Source organism: Tauraco erythrolophus, chromosome 12 (genome assembly GCF_009769465.1).
Source record: "Tauraco erythrolophus isolate bTauEry1 chromosome 12, bTauEry1.pri, whole genome shotgun sequence".
Taxonomy (NCBI): domain Eukaryota; kingdom Metazoa; phylum Chordata; class Aves; order Musophagiformes; family Musophagidae; genus Tauraco; species Tauraco erythrolophus.
Window position 1 is genome coordinate 18,135,718 of NC_141476.1, and position 27,874 is coordinate 18,163,591.

The 27,874-nt window shown below is 62.1% G+C and overlaps 5 protein-coding genes across 7 annotated transcripts in view; 1 reads left to right on the forward strand and 4 right to left on the reverse strand.

The window, feature by feature from the left end:
• Positions 1-70: 70 nt before the first annotated feature.
• On the reverse strand, positions 71-10,572 carry ZMYND10 (zinc finger MYND-type containing 10). The gene is made up of 12 exons (XM_086619277.1): positions 10,475-10,572; positions 9,554-9,662; positions 8,856-8,972; positions 7,667-7,720; positions 7,415-7,567; positions 5,220-5,308; positions 4,860-4,960; positions 3,548-3,720; positions 3,115-3,240; positions 1,196-1,317; positions 868-993; positions 71-167 (listed from the first exon to the last, which is right to left on the reverse strand). The coding sequence occupies exons 1-12, from the start codon at positions 10,570-10,572 to the stop codon at positions 71-73; spliced, it is 1,365 nt and encodes a 454-aa protein (XP_086475403.1).
• Positions 10,573-10,780: 208 nt separating this feature from the next.
• Positions 10,781-14,251, reverse strand: NPRL2 (NPR2 like, GATOR1 complex subunit). 2 transcript variants are annotated; one of them, XM_086619334.1, is made up of 11 exons: positions 14,132-14,251; positions 13,828-13,919; positions 13,161-13,329; positions 12,804-12,912; positions 12,482-12,618; positions 12,078-12,175; positions 11,948-11,984; positions 11,698-11,791; positions 11,505-11,622; positions 11,139-11,281; positions 10,781-10,871 (listed from the first exon to the last, which is right to left on the reverse strand). In XM_086619334.1, exons 1-11 carry the CDS (start codon positions 14,201-14,203, stop codon positions 10,804-10,806), a joined length of 1,137 nt encoding a protein of 378 aa, XP_086475460.1. In that variant the 5' UTR covers positions 14,204-14,251; the 3' UTR covers positions 10,781-10,803. The 2 variants fall into 2 exon arrangements, with proteins under 2 accessions (XP_086475460.1, XP_086475461.1); XM_086619335.1 differs by lacking the exon at positions 14,132-14,251 and having other exon boundaries at positions 13,830-13,868.
• Positions 14,252-14,517: 266 nt separating this feature from the next.
• Positions 14,518-16,711, forward strand: CYB561D2 (cytochrome b561 family member D2). The gene is made up of 3 exons (XM_086618888.1): positions 14,518-14,644; positions 14,762-14,799; positions 15,051-16,711. The coding sequence occupies exons 1-3, from the start codon at positions 14,518-14,520 to the stop codon at positions 15,552-15,554; spliced, it is 669 nt and encodes a 222-aa protein (XP_086475014.1). The 3' UTR covers positions 15,555-16,711.
• Positions 16,712-16,760: 49 nt separating this feature from the next.
• TMEM115 (transmembrane protein 115) lies at positions 16,761-19,655 on the reverse strand. The gene is made up of 2 exons (XM_086618887.1): positions 18,786-19,655; positions 16,761-18,039 (listed from the first exon to the last, which is right to left on the reverse strand). The coding sequence occupies exons 1-2, from the start codon at positions 19,637-19,639 to the stop codon at positions 17,841-17,843; spliced, it is 1,053 nt and encodes a 350-aa protein (XP_086475013.1). The 5' UTR covers positions 19,640-19,655; the 3' UTR covers positions 16,761-17,840.
• A 2,848-nt stretch (positions 19,656-22,503) lies between these two features.
• Positions 22,504-27,874, reverse strand: part of CACNA2D2 (calcium voltage-gated channel auxiliary subunit alpha2delta 2) — a 220,053-nt gene continuing 214,682 nt past the window's right edge. For both annotated transcript variants that reach the window (XM_086619251.1, XM_086619250.1), the window contains 15 exons: positions 27,108-27,205; positions 26,814-26,904; positions 26,616-26,678; positions 26,391-26,494; positions 26,207-26,305; positions 26,020-26,114; positions 25,670-25,717; positions 25,177-25,248; positions 24,869-25,021; positions 24,698-24,750; positions 24,536-24,591; positions 24,308-24,431; positions 23,510-23,619; positions 23,207-23,295; positions 22,504-22,632 (listed from right to left, as the gene is read on the reverse strand). In XM_086619251.1, the coding sequence (XP_086475377.1) occupies positions 22,504-22,632; positions 23,207-23,295; positions 23,510-23,619; positions 24,308-24,431; positions 24,536-24,591; positions 24,698-24,750; positions 24,869-25,021; positions 25,177-25,248; positions 25,670-25,717; positions 26,020-26,114; positions 26,207-26,305; positions 26,391-26,494; positions 26,616-26,678; positions 26,814-26,904; positions 27,108-27,205 (1,384 nt within the window). The remainder of the gene's footprint in view (positions 22,633-23,206; positions 23,296-23,509; positions 23,620-24,307; positions 24,432-24,535; positions 24,592-24,697; positions 24,751-24,868; positions 25,022-25,176; positions 25,249-25,669; positions 25,718-26,019; positions 26,115-26,206; positions 26,306-26,390; positions 26,495-26,615; positions 26,679-26,813; positions 26,905-27,107; positions 27,206-27,874) is intronic.

The following is a 27,874-nucleotide window of genomic DNA, read 5'->3' on the forward strand; positions in this document are numbered from 1 at the left end:
GCTTCTCTGCGGGCACTGGGCTCCACGCAGGGGGAGCCTCCGCCGAGCCGAGCCATGGGTCAGATGCCCGTTACTGCTGCTCTTGTGGGTCACCCACTCCTCCAACCGCCCCGGCCATCAGGTTGCAGGCAGCCTTGTGCTTCTGCCAGTGCTGGACCTGGCACGCCCTGCGGAGGGGAAGGCCACTGCGCCAGGGCTCTGCTGCCAAGCAAGGTGCCCACAGCTTGAGCAGGGACACAGCGGGGCCACATCCGTCCCCGGTAGTGAAGCAGTGACCAGGACAAATGCCAGCACCGCACTTCTCCGGGTGCTGGCAGGGATTTGGCATGGCTAAGCATCAGCCCAACAGGGAAGTAGATGCAGCCCTCCAGTTGGGGCTAAGAGGGTTTAGAGACACAGCTATAGCCAGACCTTGCCAGATGGTTTAGCACCAGAGAAGATTTAATTTATTGTCACCATTCCAGCTGCCGCATCCCAGCCTGTCACCTGCACCCACACAGCCACAGGCGATTTTCTCCCCTCTCCTGCCCCACTAAGGTGTAGGAGAAGGAGATGGTGTCACTATGGGAAACCCAGCCCGTTGCTGCTGTGGAGGTGGGCACAGGTAGCTCAGCATCTGGCATCAGTGACACAACATTCACCAGCATCTCCTCCACCAGTGTCCCAGCACATCAGCCCCACCACAAGATTTGGAGAGGTATGTGGTGAGTGGAGAGGCAGTGGTGCTGAGCAGCGGTGGGACCCCTGGCTTCCCTTGGCCCTTTCACAGCATCCCCCAGTGAGGTTTGTGGTGCTCTGCAGAGTGGGGGGCATCGGGGGGCACTGGGGGGCTGCAGGGGACATGGAGGGGTGGCACAGCTCCCTTACCGTGTGCAGTACCACTCGTTCCGGCAGCGAGAGCACCGCTTGGCCGCCTCCTCGCCACACACCCTGCATCGGGGCTTGTCAGGGGCGAGAGCCTCCATCATGTCCAGGCTGTAAGTCTGTGCCCACCTGCGGTGGGCAGAAATGGGGTGAGACTGCTCATGGGGAACCACCAACAAGCAGCAAGCTGTCCTTACTGCACCCTGCCACAGAGGGGACACCCCCAGCCAGTACCACAGACCCCTCTGTCCTCCCAGAGCTGAGCTCCAGCCTCTGCTAACAGGGATACTGGTTCCACTGGGCATCCTGTGTGCACATGCCAGGGCCTTACCTGCGCGCCTGGAGCTTCAGCTCCTCCTCGGTGGGGCTGAAGATGCACTTCACTTGGTGCTTGGCAATGGCCTCCCACTTCCCTGCGTTTTTCTTGAAGATGTGGTCCCAGATGACGGGAACCTGGTGGGAGAGGCAGAGCAGGAGGAAGGGGTGCTGGCAGCCAGGCTGAACATGCTGCGGTACGGAGGCATTTAGGGGATGGGGGTGCAGCCAGCCCTGGGCACAGGAATGTGCTCCTCACTGGGAGGGTGAGCAGAGGTGGCACATGCCGAGGTGAAGGCACAGGGAGTAAGGGGGTGCTTTTGTGTACGCAGAGGGGATGGATCCGCTTGCCAATGAACATTCACGTGAAACAAGGCAAAACCTTTGGGGTTCGGTTGGAAGTGAGAGTCCAGCCCTGAGGTTCAGGCTCCCAAACAGAAAGCCCTGGGATCTCAGCGTCCTGTGTGCCGGCAGCAGCATGAACCCCGTGCTCTGGAGCCATTTGCCTGAGCAGATTTTTCCACTCGTCACTTCCCTGAAGACGAACAGCCGGAGAAGGGCTGGCCGGCACAAAAGGGAAGGCACCAGCCAAGAGCAGTGCGGGGAGCTCAGGCTCTGGAGAGAAAGATGCTGCTTCAAACAGCACTGCCTTCTCCAGCAGAGTAAAAATAGCCAGGCCTGGAAGGGGAGGAGGCTGCTCTGGGAGCAGCCGAATGGAAAAAAGCTTTTTCTCAGCTTGGCTCGGCGACAGGGAGTGAGTTCATCACTTTTTGGGCAGAGTAGGGAGCCCACGTGTGTGCTTCTAGCTGACTGCCCCTGCCCGCCTGCCCGGCTCAGCCCCAGCCCTTGGCGGGGCAGGAGCAGCACCGGCATGAAAGCAGAGCTATGGAGAAGGGCAGCAACCTGGGCGAGGGCGGGACAAGGTCCCCAGCATGGCAGCTGCCTGTCCCTGCCCCACTGACATGCTGGCAGTCAAGGCACGTGGACTGAATCCATAACCACCACTGCCCTGCTGCCATCCCCGTCCCCAACCACGCGCCTTGTGGGTTTTCAGCCTTCCCCAGGCCCACCTCCTAGCACGGGCCATGCCTCTGGCTCAGCCGCAGCCAGCGCCGGCCGGGGTACACCACCCTCCTCCCGGGCAGCCATGACGGGCACAGAATGCTCCCCATCGGCACAGCCCAAGTGGCCACTGCCCAACCTGCCCTGGGAAGCAGTGTGGAGTCTTCCTGCAGCTCCAGAAGTTGGGAAGAGCCTCTGCTCTCCCAGAGCCCTTCCCAGCTGCCTCTTTGCAGATATGCCCCGCCCCCCCCCCCCCCCCCCCCCCAATCTCCCCCCAGCTCGCAAGAAGGCAGTAGAAACACTTCTCTTCAGTGGTTATCACTACACGGATTAAAAACCCCAGAGACTCCAGGCTGTTTGAAGATCCTCAGGGCCCAACTCCTGAGCCCCAGATATCAGCCGGGACCAGTCTGACTGCAGTCTGCCACCAGACCTTGGCGTCCCTCCGTACGCAGTGTGCCAAGCAGCCCTGGGTCAGGGCTGTAAAGAGGTCTCTTCACTGGGGAGTCCAGAATTCAGCAGGAAAACACTGATAAATGTTAAATAGAGTTAATTGTCAAAACAAGCCAGAGGTTGTCTCTGTCCCATGTGGCCACCACCCCAGGGACTTGATGCAATCTGGAGAGCTGTTTATAACCCAGCATTTGTGCCTTTAGATGCGACTGCTTGGCCACTGCTGTAGTAGGACAAGGCTCTCATGTCATCCATGGACAACTTTGCTGGCAATAAGGGTCTAACTGTGAAGTGGGTGCTTGGCTGCTTTACCAGGGCACTACTTCTCCAGAGCTTAGCTTGGTGGGAGGAAAAACAAGTAGGGAGTTATTGGGCTTAAAGCAGGGCGGCTGGAGAGGTGGAGGAAGAGCCACAGGATACCTGCTCCAGGACAAGATCCTTCTTTGGGGGAGCCGGCTCTGTCACAGCGAGGTGGCTCAGAAATCTCTGCATCTCCACCAGGTTGGGCAGCTGGTCAATGAGGACATCTGTCAGGAACACACGGAGCTGTGGCGACAGAGGAGAAGAGTGAACAGAAAGAAGTCAAGACAAGGGAGCCAGAGCTGGGGAAGCAGCATGGGAAGAGCAAGGGATCTGTGGGGCACCAGCAGAGCAACCCATGGGGGTCCCACATGATGCACTCACAAACACAAGCTTTGCTGCTGCTGGCATGGTGACAGACCCCCCTGCTCTCCCACCACTGGCTGCTAGAAGCCCACGGCAAGGATGGGGAGAGATGCCCGGAGCTGCCTAATGCTGGAAAGGTCCTACTCTGTGCTGCAGGGCCCACAGCCTTCGTGGTGTAGGGTCCTACCTTGAGGAGCTGGCTCTTGTTGAAGCCATCAAAGTGGTATTTGCGCTGGCATTCAGGGCTGAGCAGAAGGTTGAGGAGGGCAAGCCACACCTGCCCATCGAGTTTGGTCATTTTCATCTGGTCTTCAGGGGGCACCACATGCCACGCGCCATTCTCAAACTTCTTGAGCTTGCCTGAAGGGCAGAACAACATGCAGCTCCAGGGAGAGACAGCGCTGCCCGAAGGAGGACAGCTCTTGGCCATGAGTGTAGAGCACTGGCAAACGGTGGGGGAGCCCATGCTGCAGCAACAGAGTGGCTGGAGAGGAGTGTTTTGGGGCATTAACATGGCCAATACCTGCTCTTCTGGAGGTTCTTCTGCCAGTGAAAACATGAATACAACAGAAGTGACAAAACAAGCTCCAGCAGCTACTGTGCTGCTGGGGGGATGGAGGAGGATGTAACCCTGCATCTGCACAGCCTGGAAATGCCTTTGCACTCTGGTTTCTTTCCAGTCTCTCCCCCAGGGCCCTGGATCAAAGCTCCCTCTGACACCCCGAGCACACAGGCAGAAAAAAGGGACGCATTTCCTGGCCGGAGGAAGGAGGAAAGCTCCCACATCCAGCTGGGCTCCTCTCGGCAGGCACAGAGCCACGTGCTTCCCAGCATCTTTTCCTCCCTCCCCTGCCCGCACCGTGACCCCCGTGGTGCCGGGCTGGGGAGGGGAGCACGGGTTCCCACGCCCCAGGCTGTGCCCCCCCAGTGCTCAGAGGCAGTGGGGAAGCTGGGGGGGGGGCGGGGGGCATGCCTGTCTGCAGAGGTGCGGGAGGCAGTGCTGACAGTGCAGGCGATGGCCAATGGGCACAACCTGATCGGAGGCCATTGGCAAGAGCGAAGCTCAATGACCAGCAGCTCCAGGGCAGTCTGTTTGCTGCCGGGGAGAGCTCATGTCTGGCTCCAGCTCCCAGCGCTGGCCCAGAAAGGTGCAGAGAGGCTGAGACTGGCACTCTGGTCTTTCTGTGTCCAGGACAAGGCTTCTCAGTGGAGCAGGTGGGGCTGGCAGACGTGCTACGCTCCTGCTTCCGTCCTGGCCCTGATCAACTCAGAAGAGACACAGCCCTGTGCGAGAATCGGCTTTTGGGAGTGCTGCCGGGTCCCCAGCCCGGCTGTGCTGCAGCTACTCCCAAGCTGAACAGCTTCAGGCAGGGAGCACTAGTGAGGAGGAGGAGGCCAGAGGGGAGCAGCTTTCAGCAGGGCTCCTGGAGCAGAGCTGTCAGCGGTGGCAGGTCCCAGCGCACCATCACGGCACCCCAGGTACCACGATCCATCCGTACCTGCTTCGCGACAGCTCCAGGGGCAACGCTCCACCAGCTCAACAAGGAGGCAGGGCAGGTTGTGGGTGTTCAGCATCCGCGTCAGCGCGCTCAGGGGCAGACTGGGAATACGACAGAAAGGGTGAAATGGCGCTCGCAGACAAACGCCACAACGGATACAATCGCTCCCTGAGGCAACTGGGAGAGGCAGGAAAAAAAACAATGATCTGGGTTCCCGCAAGTACCATGGAGTGGGGTGGAGTGCTGCTGCGTTTGCCACCACAGCCAGCTGCTGAAAGGGGTCCAGGCACCCGCTGCGATCCCACAGGAGTCCCAACCGGAAAGTTCGGTGCGTGTTCTCTGCTGCTCCTGGGCACCTACCTCTCCACCTGATCGGTGATGAACCGCAGCACGGACAGGGCTTTCAGGGAAATCTCAAACTCCATCATCTCTGCCTGCTTCTGCAGCTCCTGTGGAGAGACAAGCACAGCCTCGGGATTTCAGGCCCCATGTCCCAGGAGCTCCAGGGAGGCAGCCTCTTGGCTGTGCCTCGGTAACCACAGACTGGGGAGGAAACCAGAGCCCTGCAATACAAACTCTGCTTCTCATCTCGACTGTGCCAGTGCTGCCTGTTTGCCAGGGCAGCTGCAGAAGTATGGCTCACCATTGCTCATGCTTCATCTCCCTACTCCTAACAGATCACGGGTGGCTACTAGCAGCAGTGCCCCTGCACAGAGACATCCCCTGAAAGAGGCCAGTCTCAGACCAGATCCTCTCTCCCCTTCTGGGATCAACTTGTGGCCCATGAGACATGAGGCTCAGGGAGGGGGAAGCTGCATGATCAGCAGAGGAACTGGAAGAGGAGGGAGAAACTTAGCCTTGGCGCAGCTGCAGTCCTACATCCACCCCTCCTGGATGTGCCTCTCCCCTCCAGCTTGCATACAGCCAGCATCTGCCTGTGGTTATCCCAGCCTGCAGCTACGCCACGCTCTCCAGCTACCCGGCCTCCTTCCCTTCCCAGGCAGCGCGGAAACCCCGCTCATCCCCGACAGCCTGACCACCTTCTGACTCAGCTTCTTTTGAGACCATCGGGACAGCTAGGCTGAGAGGTGCCAAGTCCTTCGCCCTGGCCAAGACAGAGCTTCTCCTCTCCACTCCCAGACGCTCAGCCCTCACATCTCTGTGTGCAGAGCACTGACCTCAGCAACTTCTATTCCTCTAAAGCGTCACCGCAACAGTTTCCTTTCAAATTCCTGCAGTGAGAAGCCCTGTGCTCCCCACCCTGGTGCCCACACGCTACCAAGAAAGCTCTTTGGGCTCTTCTCCCCATCTCCCTGGATCTCCAAACTCTGCCAGTGAGGCTGTTTCCTACAGCTCCTGCTGGTACCCAGACCTCATCTCTGCTACTTTTGGGCAGGGACTATCTTTTGCCTGTGCTTCTGGAAAACAGGAGAACAGGTCCTGCTCCAGAGGTTACCACCGTACACAGTCACAAAGGACAACAGGCTCTACAACACAGGAGAGGGCAGGAACAGTTTTTCAGTAGGGGGTTATTGTATGTAGAGTCAGAAGGGTCTGGAATGAATCAGAGGAAACCAGGCTCCTTGGGAGACGAGCACTTTTTTGGACCCTATTGGCTAGAAAAGGTCTTTTTTCTTTTTTTCCATGAGCCATGTCGAAGCTCTAACAGAGACACCCTTTTCCCCTCCCCAGCTGGGAAAACATTTCCTGGAAAACACCCCTATTGTGCTCCAGAGCCCTCCACTTCCTTCCCTTTTCTGAAAGAGGAGCATGTGCTCGGGCAACAAGCCAAAGGATGGAGGCGATGTGGGGAGGTACGGCCAAGCTTGCAGGCTCTCGCTTTAACCCCGCTTCTCCAGACGCTCCTCGTGACGTGTGTAGTTTAAAGGGAAAACTTGAGGTGCTCAGAAGCAAAGTCCCAAAAGCAGAGAGAGCTCCCAAACTGGGAAGGTGTGTGCATCAGCCCCGAAACACCTGACTAGGAACAGCTCTGGGCTCACCACTGGTCCCGACCAGCAGAGAGGTGTTTCTCAGAGGGCTGAGGAAGCTGGGGGAAACACCAACAGTGGGACAATTCCTAGTCCTATTGTACATCGGTTGAGGGAGGGATCCCTCTCATGGTTAACCCTGGCAGCTCCAGCTGCAGCCTGGGCTAAGGTGGTTTTATAAACTCCGGGGAGACATACCCACACAGCTTTTAAGAGCAAGAGCAAATAGCCAAAACCCCGTACTGAATATTTTGTGTAACCATCGATTCTCCAGCATCTCCCTGCTCAGAGTGCCAGCTCAGACCGTGTCCTGTAGGAAGCCTCAGGCTGGCACTGTCACAAGAGGTGGTGGAAGCGTGGCTGTGGGATGGAGGGAGGTGGGTGCAGCTGCCAGCCCAGCCTGAGCTGCTGGCATGGACGAGCACCAGCACCAGACACACTCCGAGATGGGTGGGAGGTGCTGGGGTTGCAGCCGAAGGGTTCTCCACGGGAAGGCCTGTGCCTCTTCAGGTTGCCTACATCCCCCATCACATGTGCCACCAGTAAGCGACAGGACTTTCTCCTCACCTGCATGGATGAGGGGCTGACCAGATCCTCGGGACGGAGCTCCGTCGAGGTCACTATCTGTCCATTGGCGCTTCGCGCTGCGAGCAGGGTCAGTTTTCGGTGGCAATAATCAATTAAATCCAGAATGCCATCCTCTGCTGACTCGCAGATCTCCTTCACAAGGACAAGAGTTTCACAGAAGGCCAGCCCTCACAGTTGTGGCTTTCCACCCTCGGGACCTTTACACTGAAGAAAGCTCAACCTGCCCCTTACCTTGTAAAAAAACACTGTCTCCAAGAGGTTAATGATGGAGGCTTCATGATGCAGCTGCGGGAGGAAAACGGCAAGACTGAGGTAACAGCAGAGCAGTCATCAGCATCGAGGACACAGGTGATGGGACCGGGAAAAGGGCTCCTCTTAGGAAGCTGCTTGTGTAGTTGTGGCCAAAAACAAGTCCAAGGGCCAATGCAAGTGATATAATTTTTAAAACAACTCCAGATCGTATTAATATTTATGTTAACATGCCTCTGATGCTCTAATGCGCTGATAGAGAACCATGCTTCCCAGCAGGCTGGGCTCTTCGCAGCTCTGTCTCTGCACTCCAGTGGCAGTACAACCATAGCCCTCGGGCAAGCTGCAGCCCCTGGTACTGGCACAGAGCCACTGCTGGAGAGGGGACAGTGCTCTGCACGGCTGCACTGCTCTCAGCACCCCCCGACTGGGCAGACAGCCTTGTCCTGAGACTGGGAGTCAGGAGATAACTGCCTCCAGGCAATGCTGCAGACAAATGGCTGCCCAGGGAAGACACCACCTTCCCCCAGCAAGGTGTTACCCCCGACTGGAAACAGGCTAAAACTTCCAAGCCTTGGGCAGATTTCCCTTAGGTCAAGAGCTGCACCCCTCCGCAGGGAAGTCGAGCTCCTGAGAACGCTCCCTTGCCAAGAATGGCCCAAGGGACCACTGCTCCCAGAAGCTCGGTAAGAAAAAGCTACCTTTTCCTTAACCCAGAGGCACATAGCCTCAGAGAGCCCTTTGGTTGGAGGTGCCAGAGAAAAAACAGTGCTCAGAAGGGGGAAAATACCCCAGTGGTGTTGCTGCCTGGGAGCGAGGGCAGCGCCAAGTCGCTGGGAGCTGCAAGCCAGGAGCACAGTCGCCTCCAGGAGTGGCTTTTGCTACATCCAGCAGCTCCCACAAGCCCCTGTGCAGGATTAGGCAGGGGTGCAGCCCTCCATGGAGCTGAGCTCCCCTGGGAGTGAGTCCCTGTCCTTCCTAGGGGCAAGGACATAGGCTTGTCACTCACGGCTTTGGGAAACTAGGTGCTTCCCACTGTGTCATGCTGCCCACTGCAGCTCCTCAGCCTGGTGAGATGTAAAACCCCAGTTCTGAGATCTTTGGGGTGAGATTTAAGTATAGTGGTGCCTGCCCAATTTCCAGGCTTGTTCCCACTGTCCCCTCTACTCACCACCACGTAGATGGGGAAGGTGCTTCTTGGCTTGAAGTCCTCCAGCCGGCACAGCACAGGAAAGATCTTGTGCTTCCAGATCTCCACAGAGATCAACTCCCCAATGAGAACAGGAATCTGGACAGGGAAGGGATAGGTGAGCAAAGCCATTCAAACCAGTGCCGGAGTGGGAACCAGTTTTATTGCTAATGCTCAGCTGCACAGACTTTGGAGTCATCTCAAGGAGGACAGCAGCCTTGGGGCGCACAATCTGTAGTCACCCACCTCAGAAATCATCAGCTTTTCCCCAGCAAACAAGAGGGCAGAGAAAGCTCCTGGGGTTGCAAACGGGGAAGAAGACCCCAGGAAGCTGGGCAGGTCCAGGGCACATCCTAGTGCACACATCCTGGTGCAGCGCAGCACATTCTGGGGCTGAGACACCTCAGGTAAGGACAGACATCTGCAACCAGAGGGGCTGGTACACAAGAGACCAAAACAATCTCCAGAGAAGAACCAGAGACCAAGCAGAAATACCACAGCTTGACCTTTAATTTTTTTTAAAAAGCAACACTGGCAAACCACCAGTCAAATGTCTTTGCCAGCGATACAGCAGATTCTTCACCATTTTATTCCAAAATTTCAACTTGTCCACAAGACAACGCCAGCTCAAGGCTGAAGGCCTGGCATGGGGATCACTACCGCACTCAAAGGAGGCTCACCTTGGCGTAGGTGATCAGCAGCTCGGTGAGGAGCTGCTCCTGGCCCATGGAAGCGCTCAGGATGGCGTGCATATTGAGCTTCTCCACACACTCGTGCTGCCGAAGCCATCTGCAGGGCAGCCAGCACAGACATCAGTGCCAGAGACCCCTGGCCATCGGCTTTGGGGCTCTGCTGCACTCCTGGTGAGGGTCCCTCATTCAGGGAAACCTGCTCCTGGCACCCCCATCCCCAGGAAAAGCCCCAAGCCTGCCAGGCACCCTCAAACTCCATGCTGCACCCTGACCCTGCGCTCCCTGGAGCAACAGCTCCAACTGTGGCAGCCCCAACCCGGCTGCCCTCCTGTCTGCCCCCAGTGACATCACCATAAGACACCCCACTGGGGACACCCCACAAATGGGGGTCCCTCTTCTCCATTGCCCCTATCCACACAGAGCCTCGGGGGACATCCCAGCTCTGGACCCAAGGAAGGGAAGGCAAGGAAGCCTCCCCACGCCACATGGACCGTCCTCTTTCTCCCAGCCCTTCCAGGAGGGCTCCAGAATTGGGGCCCCTACTGCACCCGCACCCCACCATGACCCCCTGGGGTCACCTCAAAACTGGGGCCCCTCCTCTCTACCCCAGACCTTCTGGGGACCCCTCCTTATCCCTACCCAGGCCCTCTGGCAACACACCAAACCCAGGGCCCCTCCTCTTCCCCCTAGACCTTCTGTGGACGCCCCCCCCCGATCTCGGACCCCTCTCTACCCCAACCCAGAGCCTCTGGGCAGGCCCCAGATCGGCTCCTCTCCTCTCCTCCCCCCCTCACACAGCCCTAATGCGGACAAACCAAATTCAGAGCCACTTCTTCGTGCTCCCCCCTCGGGCCCTCTGGGGACACCCCAGACCCCGACCCCATCCCCAACGGAGCCGTGCCCCCGCACCCCTGCCCGCCGGCGTCCCGCAGCTCGGTGCCCTGCAGCGCCCGCACCAGTGCCTCGGCCTCGGCGGGCAGAAGCGGCGCCGGCCCGCTGGCGGCCATGGCGGCGGCGTCGTCGCTATGGCAACGGGGAGGGCCAGAGACGGCTCTGTCGCCCCACGGCGGCGCGGAGGAGCCTCTGCCGCCCCCTGGCGGCGCGGAGGACCAACGGCGCCGCGCAGGCGGCTCCCGGGAGATAAACGGGGACGGACGCGGGGGACGCGCAGGGGAACGCGCGGGGGGACACGCGGGCCCCGGTGCGGACCCCAGCTGGTGCAGCCGCCACGCCCGCCGTCATTTCCAGCACACGATGATGTTGGGGTCGTTCTCCAGGCGCTCATCCAGCTCCTTGTAACTCATGCCTGCGAGGGAAGGCAGCGGGGTGTTAGTGGGGTGCCCGGCAGCAGTGCCAGGGGGCTGGCTGGGTCCCCCAGCTCCTCCCCCTGGCAGCGTGGGCTTAGCAGCCCAGTTCAGCACAGAGCTCAGCACATAGTCCTGTCTCCCTGCAGCCTGAAGGCTTCCAAAGGGGTGAGGGAGACCCTGACACCAGCACCTGGCCCTGGGCATGCAGGCAGTTCCCTGACTCCCACCGGCCCCGGGAGCTGCACGGAAGGAGCCTGGATCCTCACCAGTCTTGCAGCAGATCTCATCATAGCTGTGGCAGCCCGTGTATAGCCGGGCTGGGTGGCTCCGCTCGTCCCGGGCAACCTTGACGGGGTATTTCTGGAGCCGCCGGATAAGGCCCTTCATCAGGCCAAACTGGATGAGCCTCCTGGGGACAAGGAAAGAAGAGACTAGGACCATGATGCTGAGGCCTCAAACAGCCCAGCTCCTCCCATTTCCTTCTGGTTCCACCATGCCACACCGATGCCTCAGTTTCCCCATCTACAGATGCAGGGGTTGGGTACTCCCTCCTTGCTTCTTCCACACTCGCCCTGACACCCCTAGTGTCACCACCACCCTCGGGGACCAAGCAGGAGGTTGCTGGCTCTGACCTCTCGTCCACCCTCTGGAGCTGCACGGTGTAGCGGGAGATGAGGTCTCGCACCGTCGTGCCAGGGCTCAGCCCACAGTACAGCTGGAAGACGTCCCTGAGGCTGGCTCGCTTGTGCCCTGCGGGGACCAGTCACCAGTCAGCTGCCTTCTCCCTTTTGCCTCCGCCAGCAGCCCAGTGCAGGGTCACCATACCTTGTTTGGTGACGTAGGACAGACACTCTTCCTGGAGACACTTGTCATCCACCAGGTCCTGGACCTTCGGCGTGGTGCAGTAGACGTTGGAGTACTGGAGGGCGAGGGAAAATCAGCTCTGTTCAGCCATGGCTCCAAGAGCCAGACCCACCCCGCTCCGAAACCCACTGTCCCCCCGACACAGCCGCCCCAACGGCACAGCCACTGCTTGAATCCCGCTCGTGTCCCCACGCTCCATGGCCTGACCCACCTGGAGTATGGAGACGAGCGTGACGACCCCGTAGTACCTGCAGACGGACAGGGAAACGTGAGACACTCTCTCTGCCAGCACCCACCACACCCCTCCTGTGGGCTGGCCAGGCCCCCTTCCACACACTCACAGCAGGTTTTGCACAGCAATGCGCACCAAGTTCAGCTCCACGTCGGCTTCTGCGGAAATCTTCTGGACGTGCCGAAAGCCATCAATGTAGGGCAGGATCTGAGAGAGGAGGAGGCAAGAGCTAAGAGGGGAGAGCGGAGAGAAGCCCAAGGCATCACCCCGAAGCCCAAGAAACCCCTCTGTGTCCAGGAGCACGCTGGGATGGGCGAGCTCTGTCCCCAGCAGCTTTTAACCCATGTTTTGGGTGAATGGGTCACTCGCAGGCCTGAGAACCAAGACAAGGGAAGCACTGAACTGTGCTCATAACCTGGTGATCTCGGGGGACAGCCTGACTTCCCCCTGACCCTGGGCAGCCTGGACACAGATCCCATTCAAAGCGTGCTGCCCCCAGTCAAGCACACGTACCTGCTGCGTGGTGAGATCCCACTGGGAGTTGAAGAAGTCATCCTTGTCTTGGGTGAAGACAGGGACGTCGTACTCCTGCACAATAGGGGGGTCTGGGCGCTGCTCGATCACCTTCAAGTGGATGGTGTTCGACTCATCTGGCCGGGAAGGGGGAGTGTTTAGGTCCCACAGAAATCTCTGCTCCCTCGGGAGCTCATGACCGTCAGCCCCAGGACACCACAACACCACACAGAGGAAAGTGTTTGCAGCCCATAACCCCATCCATCCTGGCTCTTCGAGCCACCCAGGGCAAGGCTGGCTTGGACTCCCTCCAGCTCCATACCTATGGGCAGAGTGCACTTTCCTTTGGCGTTCAGCTCCTCCAGCAGGATGGTCATGATGGGAACCAGCTTCTGTTTACTCTCCTCATTGGAGATGAAGCCGCTTTCCAGCTAAAGAGAGCAGAAAATCAAGTCAGCTCCTCCCCACAGGACTACCGGCTATAGGAACCACACAGATCCCGTCCTCCCTTAAACTTCAAGTGACGCGTGGGTGAAACCAGCACAATTGCCTCCTTGCTGTAAACCTGGACCCTACTCCAGCAACGCCCAGTGGCCCACAATGTGTGTCAGGACACCGGTGGCTCTGTGGGGCGGATCGTGAGGCAGTCAGCCTCCGCTCGTGTTGGCTTGGGCCTCACCTCGAGGGTGGTGAGGTAGCCAGCCAACTTCTTCACTATGGGCTCCAGTGCGCAGGCCTTGGCTCTGGCATCGCACACGAAGCCTAGGTTGAAGAGCAGAGCGTTTCGGCTGTACTTCTTGTGCTCAATACACACAGGGCAGCCTATCAGCTTCTTCTCCATGGCCGTCCTGCAGGAAGACAAGTATAACCTGCACCGCCGCCCTCAGGGAGGCCTGGGCCCAGCACAAGGCTGGTTCCCCACCAGCTCTGGAGGTGACAGCTGCTCTGCTTTGCAGGAAAAATGATGCCTAAGCCCCAGATGCTCAGAGTGAAAAACACACAGTCTGAAAAAGAGGGGAGAAAAAGAGTCAAACATTGGACAAGAAAACAGTCTCCTTTCAAAACCAGCACAGCTCTCAGGACTCGTGTGACTTTCCCAGATTTGAGGCTGACAGAAAACCACATGCAGCACCAGCCACCCCCGAATCGGGTACCCAGCCCCCTGGTAACTGTGGGCATCGTGACGAACCTGCTGGTCACCAGGACAGAAAGCCCCATGACCCAGAGCCGACAGCCAGCACTGTCACATCCCCGAGCTGTCATCTCCCACACAGAGACCTGCCCCGTTCTGGCCGGGACAGCGGATCCCCCCGCGGGGAAAGGACGGCTGGCTTGCCGACACTCACACGGTGATCAGCTTGTTCTGCAGCTCGGGCTTCGTGATGACGTACACCTGGATGGTGTCAAAGAGCTCCCGAGAGATGAAGTCCTCCGGGACCTGCAGTGGCACAGAAGGCCCCACTCCAGCTCCGCCCGGCTGCCAGGCCCCGGCCCGCCCCCGTGCCCGCACCCATGCCGCCCCTCCCGCTGCTCCCCCACGGCCGCTCCCGGACCCCCGCCCGGGCCCCGTCCCGGTACCGGCCCCCGGTAGGTGTTTCAGACCCCAGTCCCCCTCCGAACCCAGGCCCAGGCGCAGCCTCCCCCGCGCACCTGGTAGGTGATTTTGGGCCCCAGCGTGGGGTGGAACTCGCTAAAGAAGACGCACTCGATCCTGCCGCCCATGGCGGCCCAAGGAAGGGCCCGACCGGGCCCCGGTGCAGCGGGCACGGAGCGGGGTAGCGGCCCGCAGTCCGCATGCGCCGAGAGCCCAGCCGGCCACCGTAGCGCCCCTCCTGAGGGACGCTCCGTCACAGGGTCGTGCCGGCGGAGGCGGGACCTCACTCGAGCGACAGCGCAGCTCACCCATTCAGCGGCGGCGCGGCGCGGAGAAGGCGGGCTCTAGCGCAGACGGACAGCCCACCTCGTCCAATCGAGGGCCGCGCTCCCACCCACCCACCCGTCTCGGCGGCGGTGGCGGCGGTTCCCCACCGGCCGCCATGGCCCTGACGGCAGAGACCGAGTCCCGGCTGTACCGCTCGCTGCGCGCCGCCGCCGGCGCTGCCGCCCACCTCGTGGCGCTGGGCTTCCCCACCGCGGTGGCCGTGCTGGCGCGGCCCGGATCCAGTGAGTGCCGGGGCGGGACCGGGGCCGGAACGGGGGGACCGGGGGGGGCGGGCCAGGGGCCGGGACCGGGACCGGGCCTCTCCTCAGCTCACCTCAGCGCCTGCCCTTCCCTTGCAGGCCTCTTCTCCTGGCACCCGCTGCTCATGACCCTCGCGGTAAGTCCCGCTGCCCTCACCGCCCCGGTTACCGGCCATCTCCCCTGGCTGCGCCCCTGCCACGGGCCCTCCTTCGGGGAGAGCCGAGGCCCTGCTGGCAGCGCCCGGTGCAGAGGACGAGGCCCCTCTGCCTTCTGTGGGTGGTGGGAGGCTGAGCCCTGGGAGACACAGACCCACTGCCGGTTGTGCTGCTGACCGTGCTGGAGGGGTAGGGGCGGCCGGTGCCAATCCCTCTGCCTTCTGTCTCCCAGTTCTCGTTCCTGATGACAGAAGCCCTGCTGATATTCTCCCCGGAGACCTCCCTGCTCCGCTCCTTCTCCCGGAAAATCAAAGTGCGAGTGCACTGGGTCCTCCAGCTGCTCGCCCTCCTCTGTGCCCTGCTGGGGCTGGGCATCATCACCTACAACAAGCACCTGAATGGCAAAGCCCACTTCGTGACCTGGCACGGCCTGACGGGGCTGCTGGCCGTGCTGTACGCTGGTGGGCAGTGTGCAGGGGGGGTGCTGCTGCTCTACCCCAAGCTGATGAAGAACTGGACATTGGCAAAGCTCAAGGTGTACCATGCGACCTCAGGGCTGGTGGGCTACCTGCTGGGCTGTGCCAGCCTGATGCTGGGCATGTGCTCCCTGTGGTTCACTGCCTCGGTGACCGGTGTCTCCTGGTACCTGGCCATGCTATGCCCCCTTCTCACCAGCCTGGTTATCATGAACCAGGTGAGCAATGCTTACCTGTACCGCAAACGGAGCCAGCACTGAGGACCTGGCGTGCATCTGAACTCTCCCTGCGTGAGCCAGCGAGGCCAGAGCTCCCCTCTCCAGCCCCTTGCAGGGGTCCCTGGCTCACAGAGGGTCTCCTCAGAACTAGATTTCTACCTACTCATCTGTTGTTATTCCTGGATTGTTCATAGTGTCTTGTTCCCAGGGAGCAGCTACAATGTGCGTGACACCATGTGGGCAGGAGCTGCCCATCTTGTGCCTGCCTCAGTGGGGAAGTTTCCCAGCACAGGTAACGCTGCTGGTCCCTGCAGCAGCTTGGTGCTCAGTTCTGGGAAACAGAGGGTTCGCTCAGGATTCCTGCTCCTTTTCCCTTACCACCCAGGGCTGCTTTGGAGCAGGCAGGAACAGGAGCTGGCACATTCGAGTCCCCGCGCACCCGGGAGGCTGCAGCGGGTACCACACTGCCTCTCTCCTGCCAGGAAGAACGCAGAGCATGGCTGTGGCTTCAGCCACAGGATGGCTGAAGCAGGGTGGCAGCACCCAAGGCATCCATCCCCATGGCACAGCGCTGGACAGGGGCACTCTCCGGGACCAGTTCAGACAGCCCTGCCTGACAGCTGCAGATCCAGGCACTCATCACCCTGCACAAATCCTTCCTGCAGGCTGGGATAGTGGGGGGCATTTTACAGAGCAAATTACCAAGTGAAGACGCAAACTGGCAGCCTGCGAAGGCGTTTTATCTGTATGAGGGGCGCAGGGAACAGCACAAGCATTGAGGGAGCAGGGCTCGGGACGAGCTCTTCAGAAGGCAGGAAGCAACCTTCTTGCCTCTCGCCTTGCTGGCACGACAGCCTTCCTTCCAGCCCGCCGGCCATTGGGGCAGCCGGGCACTGTGAGGCTCCATCGGCCACAGCAGCCCTGCGGCTCCTCCTCAGCACATATCCTGCTCTCCGCAGGGCCGGAGAGCTGGGAACGGCTCCTGGGCTGGGAAATTCCTCTGTATCCAGAGCTTTTACTCAATAAAGATTTCAGGCAGCTACAGCGCAACAAGCCCTCTTTACTGCCTGGGGGGGCTTCGCGGGTGCACGCAGACATCCCCCCTTGCAGATCTCCCACCTCTTCCTACTTGCAAAGGGTCTCCCACAACCTGCTGGGAAGAAACCCTCTCCACAGGCTCCTGCACAAGAGCCCGGAGGGGCTGCTCTGTGCCCAGCCCTCCGCCCTGCCCGTGCTCTGCTGCAGAAGTCGACTCTTTCCAAGAACACTTTATTGATACCGAAACATCTGTTTTTCCCAGTTGACAAAACCTTCTCGTGTGGTCCTTTAAAAAAATAATTGCGACACCATCGACCTGAATCCCAGGCTGGGGACTGTCTGGAGGATCAAGAACCGTGAGGAGGCTGTTGCAGGCAGCATCCTCTCCATCCAGAAAGAAAAAAAGCCCATCAACACAGAGGGAGGGAAAGAGAAGGGGGGGCTCATATTCTACGCGCAGGAAAGAAAACCTGCTGCCGGAGGAAGCAGTGAGAGCCCCACTGTAAAAATTAATTCCAGCTTCTAGTGTAATCTGACAAACGGATTAGCCGGGGAGCGGCCAAGGGCATCGGCTCCTTGTGGGTCTGGCGGCGGGAGAGGGAGGAGGAGAGAACCCCCCACACGCAAAGCCCAGAGCTGGCAGTGCTGGACCACTGCCATGACAGGCTGGGTGGCCCCCTCCTCCCAGCAGCCTGTCCCCCCAGCCTGGCAAACCTCTCACCGGTCACGGCGAGCTCCTGCTGGGGTGGAGGGAGGCTCCCCACAGGAAAGGGAGTTGGAAAAGAAACCCGCCAGCCTTCCCGTTCCCTCAGTTAGGGACAAAACTACCTTCAGAAAGGAGGAAACAAGTGTTGAATGCTCTGGCCGACCCCCGGCGCAGAGGAGAAGCGAGGAAGTGCTGCTGACTTCGCTCCTGCGTGGGCAATCGCAGCAGCCTTGGGGCAGGGAGCCGGCCCACCACGTGTGGGGCACACCTGAGGCTGGATCAGCCCCACATCCCCCTCCCAGAACAGCCCCTGCTGCCGGTGCCAACATCCACAGCCCGCCCTGCGCCGAGGGGAGCGGCTCAAGGAACCTCTGTCCTTGCGGTGGCGGCAGCATCGTCGTCCTGGGTGCCCGGTGCTGGCCGTGAGCGGCGACGAAGCGTTGGAATGAAGTAGCCCCCCTGCCTCTGCCAGAGGAGGAGTCCCTGCTCCCTGCCGAGCGTCCCGGCTGCATGGGGGGACACAAGGAAGGTTAGCAGCTCTCTGACGGAGACGGGGCGGGGAAGGGGGGTGGCGTGTCAGCCGGTCACAGCTGGGATGGGGCATCCTGGAAGGTGATGAGGCTGGACTCCTGGCCAGCACCCTTCCCGGCCATGCTGGGGTCAGGCAGCAGTGGGCTGTCGGCCTTCGCCCCCGCCTCCTCCTCGTCGTCCTCCATGCTAGGCCAGGCCGACTGGTCCTCCACACGCTTCAGCCGCTCATTCAGGGCCTTCAGGGCCAGCTGCCTGCGGAGCAAGGGGCAGGTTAACACCAGGTCTGACAGGCAAGGCAAGAGTTAATGGCTCTGCCCCACGAGGCCCTGTGCAAGCTGATCCCTGGCTTCTTCCCTGCAGGAAAGGGTGGATTCAGCACCACTGGAGATGACCCGGAGCACCTGGGACTGCCCCGCAGGAACCCACTCACGCTCCCCAAATACATACACAGTTTTCGTGCCACATGGTGCGCTCGGAGGCTGTCAGGTGGCACGTGGGCTGTGCCGGGAACAGGGGAAGAACGGTGTAAAACAGGGCGGGGGACAGCGGAGTGCCACTGCCTTGTCCAAACCTCCCTGCTAGGAGTCAGGAAGGCCAACGCTGGGTGTGTGGGAAGGCTGAGGTGTGGGGCTGACTCAGCACCTTCCCTCGTGCCACGATGATGGGTGCGGGGCTGCCGCGAGCAGGAGGGCTGGCACCTCCCCAGGCAGCCACCATCCTCTTTCTAGAGGGACCTCTGACCACAGAACCTACCTGTCCCTTCCCCAGGATCTCCCTGCTCTTCCCCTGCACCTCCACTGCTGCTCCACATTTGGAAGAGGATGATGTTCCACCAGCTCCTCAAAATGCTCCCCACCAACTCTGTGGCAGGGAGGGCAGGCCCCAGCAGAAGGCCGCCCCCCACCTTTAGCACCCTGCACCCAAATCTCCCCACTCCTCCTCGCTTGGATTTTAAACACCCATAAACACGATCTCCGTGGAAGCAAAGCAAGCAGTACCTTCTCCTCTCGGCGTCCTGGGGATCCGTCCCCGGTAGGCTGATGGTGATGGATGACGGGGCGCCCACATCGTAGCGTTTGACTGTCTTGCGGCAGACCTTCACCTTCACTAGGATGCTGTGCACCAGGTTGGCCACCAGACCCACCACGGGCTGCAGGATCTCGGGGAAAAAAGTGGCAAAGGCGAAGTGGTCGGACATGTCTCCGCGGCCTCTACTGTGCCGCTGGTAGAAACGGAGATAGACCCAGCTGGAGAGGAGCCCGAAGCCGTACGAGGCCAGTACATTGCTCTCGACGAGGGTGGCGAGCCGCAGCAGAGCCAGGAGAAGAAGCAGGAGCATGGGGACAGCCTTCATTCTGACTTGGGGCACCTTCAGGACAGTGCTGTCCCCCATCGTCTGCTTGAGGGCCACCAAGACTCCCCCGAGGAAGCCCAGCCCGCCGTGGATGCGGATGGCGAACAGGTAGGCGAGGTGGAAGGAGGCCACGTAGGTGAGGAAGTAGGCAAGGGCCCCCAGCAGCCCCACCGAGACGTTGACCACCGCGAAGAAGACCAGCAGCTCCAGGGCGCCCCAGAGGGGCTCTAGCAGCCGGCCGGCCGCCCCCAGCGTGGCCAGGCTGGCCGCCAGGCCCCAGGCCCGCTCCTCCACCAGCCCGTGCGTCAGCAGCGTCCAGACCCAGAAGTTGGGGGGCAGCAGGTAGCCGGGGGTGACCCCCAGCCCGTAGGCCGTGTCCAGCCCGAAGGAGAGCAGGTAGAGGAGGAGGACGGCGGCGCTCAGGGACTTCACCACCACACTGGTGCCGGCCAGCGCCGCCAAGAAGTGCTGCCGGGCCACCGGCAGGTACCGCCGCATCTTCGGCCCCCACCGGCGGGACGGGGCTGCCCCGCGGGGGCTACAGTGCCCGGCCTGCCTCCCCTCCCCGCCCCCCCGCCGGGGCCGCCGCCCCCCCGCCGGGCCCCACTCAGCCCCCGACCAGGCCCGGGCCCGTCCCGCCGCAGGCCAGGCCGGGCGCGGACAAACAGCGGCTCTGCGCATGCGCGCCGCGGGGCGGGCCGGGCCCCCGGGGGCGGGGCCGGGCCCGCCGCGAGGCACGTCGGGACGCGTAGTCCGGCCGCGGGCTCTGGCCACGTGGGCGGCGGGGGGGCTCGGGGGGACACAGACACGGGGGGACGTGGGGTGGAGGCACGGACGTAGGAGAGGGATGGGGGAACACGGTTATGGGGTGTGAGGGGGACAGTCATGGGGACGTGGACATGGGGGGGGCACAAACCCTGGGGGGAGACACGGATGCTGGGGGGCCAGGCACGGCGGGCACTCGGGGACATGGACCCCGCAGGACGGAGGGACATGGACGTGGGGACACAGACACGAAAGGACACAGCCATGGAGGGAGGGTGTGGATGTGGGGGCATAGGGAAGCGGGAACGCAGTCCTGAGGGGACACAGGGAGATGGGGGAGCCCGGGGGGATCCATGGAGGAGGCTGAGCCCCTGCTGCCCCACTGCCTTTCCTGTGCAGCGAGTGAGATCTGTGAACCTGCAGCTCTGCCTGTGCCCTGCCTGCACCCCTGCCCCTGCCCACGTCCCAGCGGCCCGCCTGGCACGAGCTCCCTCTGGGTCCGGCCCGCCCCGACCCGGCGCCGTTCCCCCCCCCCCAGCCCTGCCCACGTACCCGGGCAATGACGCAGCCACCGCCTGTGAAGTGAAAATATGAACATTATTTAATAACTGAGTCTCTGTAATAAACAATTTGAAAATATTTTACAAGGAGTCACACGCACGATATCTTACAAATTGTCTTTTTGTTGTTTTTTGAAGTTTTCCAACTCTTCTGTACAAAAAAAAAATAAATTGAAACCCAAAGAAATTAAAAATAAATTAAAGAAAATCAATTAAAAACCCAACGCCTTTGAATGAGCAGAGAGAAGCTTTCCGTGGGGGTACGGGGCAGGACGCGACCCCGGCGGGACGGGGGGGCCCGGAGCCACGCCGCCCCTTCGTCTCATTGGTTTTTAACTTAAAATAGACTATATATGTATATATTTATAGGTATGTATAGTGGTGGTTTTCTGGCAGAGCACCTAACTAGACTACAGAAGTACACACACTCCCGGTAACACAGAGCCATCTGTTCAAACACGGTTCCCAGAGACAGTAACCAAACACACACTGAAAAAGCTACAAGCAGAATGACCATTAATTAACCCCAGCACTAATTAGCGCCTGGCACCCTCCCTAGCCCCCCCGGGGTGGCCATGCCGAGGGGGCTCCCCTGGCCCTGGGTGATGGGGTGGCTCTGAGCAGGGTGCCCCGGGGGATGAGGGTCCCCGGCGCTGCCCGCCCGGGCAGGGGTCTCTGGCACTGCTGGGAGCGGTGGGAGGGGGGTATGGGCGGTGGGTACAGCACCCCTGCACGGCAGCACCCCGGGGTGTCACAGCCGGGCACCCTGCACTGAGCCCCTCCACTCCTGCGGCACCTCTCCTGGCTGGGGTGGCGGGGTGCAGCGGGACGCATCGGGGTGCTGGGGCCGCCCCGTCCGCCTCCTCGGCACCCAGCATTTCGCTGGGGAGGGGACGCGCCCCCACCTGAGTGCCCGGTGTGAGTCCCAGCACCTCGGGGCACTCCGCGGCACCCCGCTGCAGGGGCACCTCCCGCCCCCTCAACTCTGGGTACCCCCAGCCGGCGGATCTCGGCAGCCGCCGGGGAGCAGCTTCTCCCACCGCGGCCGGCCGGCAGCCCCCGAGGAACGGGCCCGGGGGCCTGGCACGTCCCTTTTGGGGCCACCGGGCACATCCTGCCCGGGGACGTGCGGCACATCCCGCGGCGGGGCATACGGGGCCGCCCGCTCGGGGCACGGAGCACATCCCATCCGGGGACGGTCCCGCCCCGCCGGCCGGCGCGGTCTCTTTGGCAGCGCTACCGGGGCGGGGGCGGCCGGAGGGGCGGGCAGGGCTGGGGGGGGCACGGCGGGCGGGATTTCACAGTGATCTGCAGAACGCAAAAGAAACAAAATACTTTTTTTTTTTTTTCTTTTCCCCCTCCTTTTCACCCCAACATCTGTGCCCAAGAACGCAGGAGAGCAGCCGAGCCCAGCGCACGGACCAGGGCTCCATCCCGCCCCGGCGCAGGCGTCGCCCGGCTGCCCCCCACCTCCGCCCCCGGCCCCGAACCCGCAGGGACGCCGGAGCCGCCGTCCGCCCCGCACGCCCGGGGGGGCTGGTACCCGCTGGAACAAATAATACTGACCCGCACAGTCAACTCAAGTCCTTCTTTCTTTTTTTTTTGTTTTTCCCTTCCCCCCCCGCTTTTTTTTTTTTTTTCCGTGTGTCCTCGTTGCTGACAACAAACACCGCCGTTCTCCAGGCGCAAATGTCGGAAACTCGATGTAGAAAGATCTGGTTTAAAATCTTCAGGCTAAAAAAATAGACGAGGTGGATGGGGGGGGGCGGGTCGCGGGCGGAGGGCGCCGACGCCTCTTTCCGAGTCCGAGCGGCCGGGAGGGCGCGACGCCGGGGCCCCGAGCTGGGCCCCGCTCTGCCGGGGAGCCCCTGCCCGCACCCCGGCTCTTCTTTGGCTGCGGCCGGCGGGGAGCGCGGGGCGGCACCGCGGGGGTCCCCGAGACGGCGGAGGGGATGTCGCTCCCTCTCCACCGGGCCGGGGCCGGGGATGGAGATGGAGCTTGAACGAAAAGGGAGCTGGCGGGGGCGGCCGGGGGAGCTAAAGGCGGGCGGCCGGGGGCAGCGGGTGCCGGCTGGCGCTGGAGTAGAGGAGCAGCAGCTGCAGGGAGAGCAGGACCCCCAGGGAGGGGGCGAAGGAAGCCCCTCGGCCGCAGTCTGAGGTATCTTCCTGGGGGGCAAAGGGAGAGGAGCCGTGGGGAACCTCCCACAGTGCCTCCGCACCCCAGGGACACCCACCGCCCTGGCAGGGGCACCCAATGCTCCCCCCCGCAGCCCTGCTGTGCTTCCCGCCCCGGGACCCCCCTGGCACTGCCCCTCGGGGGACACCCCACAGTGCTGCACCCCCCAGGACACCCATGGCTCTGATACACCCCAGGAGGGCACCCCATGGCATCGCTCTTCTAGGGACCCCCCATGGCTCTGATCTCCCCAGGGGGCACCCCAAGGCTCCCAATCCCCCGGGTTCTCCCATGGCTCTGCTCCCCGCCAAGGGGACACCCCATGGCACTGCTCTCCCAGGGTCACCTCATAGCTCTGCTCCCCCATGGGGGGGGCACCCACCCCTCCAATCCCACCCAGGGGGGCACCCCAAAGCTCTGCTCCCCTGGGGATCTGCCATGGCTCTGTGCCTTCCCTGGGACACCCACTGTCCCAGTCCCTCCCAGGGGGACGCTCCCTGGTTCCGCTGCCTGGGGGCCCCCCGGGGCTCCACTCCCTCCTGCACCCCCCTGCACCCCACATACTGTTGCATTGTAGTCGAAGCAGATGTGGGGACCTTTCCGGTAGCGCGGCCTGTCCACCAGCTCACACTGGTTGGGGTCCCGCGGGGGAGCTTCGCAGGTCAAGGAAACCACCGGGGACAGGGCAGCTGGGGCACATGGGGTGCCCCATGGCCACCCCCAGCCCCCCTGCTGCAGGACAGCTCCCTCTGCTCCTGCCTCATCCTGCAGCTCCCAGCCCCCCTGCCCAGCCCGGCACCCCCCATCTGTCCCCCTACCCCTCTGCCACCACATACTGAGGGGCACTGCTGGGCCACCAAAGGATACCTCTTACCTCCGCCTGCAGCAGCTTGACAGATTCACACTGGCTGCAGAGGGGCTTGTCGGCCACCACGAAGAGCAGGTTGGTGTTGGCGAGCCTCTGTGCGTGGAAGAGCCTGGGGGTGCAACAGCAGTGGGGACGCTGGTTACCCTGTGCCCCAACCCACTGGCCCCTGGTGCCAGCCCTGCCAGCAGGCAGCTCCAGGGAGGCTGAGCCAGTGGGGTGTCCCCATCTCTATCTCCAAACCTACCCCCATCCCCATCTCCATCCCCATCCCTGTCCCGATCCCCATCCCCATCCCTATCTCCAACTCCGTCCCTGTCCCCAAACCTGTCCCCATCTCCATCCCCATCCCTGTCCCCATCCTTGTCCCCATCCCTATCCCCATCCCTAACTGCATCCCCATCCCTGTCTCCATCTCCATCACCATTGCCAGCCCCATTCCTGTCCCTGTCCCAGTGCCAAGAGGCTACCCAGGGAACTGGCACCAATGTGCTTTCAGGACTTGATCCCACCTGGAGGAGCCCTGCTGCCAAGAGGCTACCCAGGGAACTGGCACCAATGTGCTTTCAGGACTTGATCCCACCTGGAGGAGCCCTGCAGTTGTCACTGTCACCCCACAGCCCACAGGGACCCTAACAATGCGCTCCGTCCCCCCTGTCCGAGTACTGCAGCCACCCCGAGCGTTGCACACCATTTCCCATTGCCCCCCTGCAGGCGGCCACATGGGGGTCCTGGCAAAGGTAGCCTAGGGAGGTGTCCCCACCCCTGCCCAGGTGGTGGGTCAGCAAGGATGGACCCACCTGGAGCAGTTGCCGCAGTCGATGATGGCGTTGTAGGTGGCATTGACGGTGCTGAAGTAGTACTGTGTCTGCTTCATGATGCAGCTCGTCTCCCTGGCCTCCATGCTGTCCCCCGCCACCTCCTCTGCACCGGCAGAGCGCCATGGGCCAGGGGCCACAGACCCCCCACCACACGCCCCTGCCATGTCCCCTGCCCCGCCCCCAGCCCGGGGCTCCCCGGGGACTTACCCGTCTGGAACCAGCTGCTGTAGGTGAGGCCATACAGGAACTGCTGGAAGAGGGACCTGGGGAAGGAGAGTGTGGCCACATCAGCTGTCCCAGCCCCGGCGACGTGCCAGTGTCACCCCCCGATGGAAAAAGCCCCCTGGGAAGGGACATGGCAGCACTCACCAGGCTGCAGCCGAGGTCCACCAGGCGAGGTTCAGGAGATCGGCCACGGTGGGCTGTGGGCAAAGAGGGGAGTGGTGAGACAGCGGGTCCCAGTGCAGGGCGCTGGGGACACCCTTGCAGGTCTCCAAGCTCCCAGACTGCCTGGTGGCCGCCGTCCCCGCAGGCACTCACCACAAAGACGCCGCGGGGCGCAGCGCCCGTGTTGCTCTGGGCCTCAGGGGCGCAGACAGACTGGAAGTCGTAGGATTCCTTGCGGGCATAGAAGGAGTTGTTGTAGAGGGCCGACATCAGGTTGGCATCCACCTCACTGAAGAACTTGCCCACCTGGGATGGGAACACTGAGTCTGCACCTGAATGCCACTTCTCTGTGGGTGTCCCCCACCAGGAACTTGAGTGGGGCTGTGTCACGCCACAGGTGACATGATCTCAGAGGTCTCAGCTCCCTGCTGGCATCCCACGCCCATGCGGGCACTGCTCACCTGGTACCAGTGGTCTTCCTGATTGGAGAGCACCAGGAAGCCCCCGTCATCGATGAGGACGCAGATGAGGTCCTGGGGAAGGAGGGCAGTGTCACCACCCAGGGCAAGGCAGGACAGGCAGGGCGGGGGGGTGACAGGCAGTCAGGCAGGGGGGCCAGTGCGGTGTCCCCAAGCCTGGGGGCTGTGCAGGAGCATTTCGGTGCTGGGAACACCCACGCTGGGTGCAGGGAGTGGGAACCACACCCACCCTAGAGGGTTTAAGCCCCCCACTCTTGAGGGGGAGAGGGTCCACGGTCCAGGGGGCAACCCTCAGGGCTTTGTCCCTGCAAGGGGCATCAGGAGCTGATCCAGCTCCAGGAGCGGCAAGGGGTCAGGGTGGGTGCGCTCACCCAGACAGCATAGGCAGGGTGGGCAGGGGACAGGGCCCTCCCAGCCAGCCCCTGCCCTCCCTCCTTGCTGGCCCCTGCTGCCCCCACCCCTGCCCACCACTCACCTTGTTGTTGGCCTCACAGTCCATCTCGCAGCTGGTCGAGGGGTCACACTGTCAACCGAAACCCGGGCAGAGGGACAGGTTAGCAGGGCTGTGCTCCCTCCGAGAGGTGCCCTCCTGGCCAGGAGGGGACATGCAGGGTAGCATCCCCAGGGGATGGGGATGGGTGCCCCAAACAGGGTGATGGGCAGGGCTGTGCTGGAAGTACAAGCCTAGCGGGACCACGGGCACTGTGTCCCGGCAGTGCTCCCCAGCCATGCCCCAGCGACCAGAGCTCTGTCCCTGTCCCTGTCCCTGTCCCTGTCCCCATCCCCATGCCGTGCCAGCACCACAGGAGCCACGGGGAGACGTACCCGGCGGGCACCCAGCTGGTCACGGTCCGTCCGGTTGCTTGCCAGTACTTTGAACTTCTCAGCCCAGGCCTCCAGGTCCAACTTCACCCCCACCACTGGGGCAGAGGGGAGACAGGGTCAGCTCCGGCTTGGCGGGGGGACGGGGACCACCCCAGCCTGGCGGCGGCACACCCAGCCCCCTGCCTACCTGCCGGCTTCAGCGTCTTGCCCCCGATGCTGAGCTCCACGGCCGTGCTTACCAGGATCCCAATGGTGTTGTTCTCCAGGTCCAGCCCCCGATATCCAGCTGTGGAGGGCAGGGGTGGCATCAGGGGACATGCAAGGCCAGCGGCAGACTGTGCCACCCCTTGCCACCCCCAGCTAGCACCCACCATCCCGGTAGGGCGGCTTGAAGATGTAGCCCTTGTTGTCCAGGCTCCTCCGGTAGAAGCTGGCGTTGAAGGGCTCTGGTTCCTCCTCCCAGTCGTCCGCAGCCCTAGGAGGGAGCAGCCACAGCCATGGTTGTCACTCAGCTCCGGTCCCACTGGAGATGGCCCCACAGGAGCAGGCGTGTCACCGCGCGGGCCCTGGCACGTGTGCACCCCCCAGACACTCACTTGTTAGGGAAGACACGGGTGATGCCTCCGTCAGTGGCTGCGAAGACAGCCAGGAGGCTGTACCTGCAAGGAGAGGGGATGGGCATCGGTGGGGTTTAACTTTGCCCCTGTCCCATCCTCACAGCCCGTCTCAGCCCCCTGATCCCCCTCAGTCCCCAGCCAGCACTGCCCGTCCTGGGTCACCTGGCCCCCACCTACGTGTTGAGGTCCTGGTCCTTCCACACCCGCTCCACCAGCCGCTGCGTGATGCCCGTGTCCAGGATCAGGTTGTGCAGGAGGAAGTTGTCACCTTGGGAAGAAGACGGAGAGGAGGAGAAGGTGAGGGCTGTCCCCGCAGCAGCCACCCACGCTCCCCCACACTGTCCCAGCACTGGCACCCGCTCTGCAGTGGCTCCTGGGACCCCAACCCCGGCACAGTTCGCCCCCTGTCCCGTCTCCACCCACACCCCCATCCCCTGCAAACCCCCCCACCAGCCGTCCCCCGCTACTCACACTGCTTGGAGTCTGGGGTCACCTTTTCCATGAGGGCAATAAAGTTTTCCAGGAACTCGGTGTTGTTATCCGACAAGTCGAGGTCTTTGCAATACTCTCTGGGGTTTGGGGGACAAGGTTTGTCGTTCGCGAGGATGGAAAAGGCAAGGTCAGTTCTCCCCCAGGGTCGGCACGGCAGGTGCTGGCTGTGCTGTCAGCACCCGGGCTTGCTGGGGGACATGACGGTGGTGACGTGCCACCACACCCCACCAGGGCAGCCAGCTGTGGGCATCTCTGCGGACTGCCCAGCACCCAGCTCCCTGCTGCCTGCAGTGCCGCTGGCTCAGCCGTCACACTGGCTACCGTGTCTGTCACTGCCACGGGCACCGAGGTGCCATCACCTCTGCCAGGGCCGGGTTTGATGGACCCCATTTTGCCTGGAGCAGTACAACCCTGAGCCCAACTCTCCCCGTACCGGTGGGACTGGGTGCCTCTGCCATCGTACTTACCTGTGAGGCCAGGCGGGCGCCACGGCGCCCACCCTGCCATGCCCTGCAGCACCCCTGGAGCAGGGGCTCCGCTGCGGGTGCGAGCCAGGGTTTGCCTCAGGAGCCCCTGTGGCTGTGCCGGCGGCACCACGCAGGTGCTCGGCAGCCACGTCCGTACCCTTTGTGTAGACAGCCAGGTGCCGGGTGAGGCCCAGCTAGCAGAGGTGGGCGCTTGCCCATGGTCATCGCTGGCCCTGAGCCCCTCCTGGGACGGGCACTGTGGTGGGTGCTGTGTCCCTG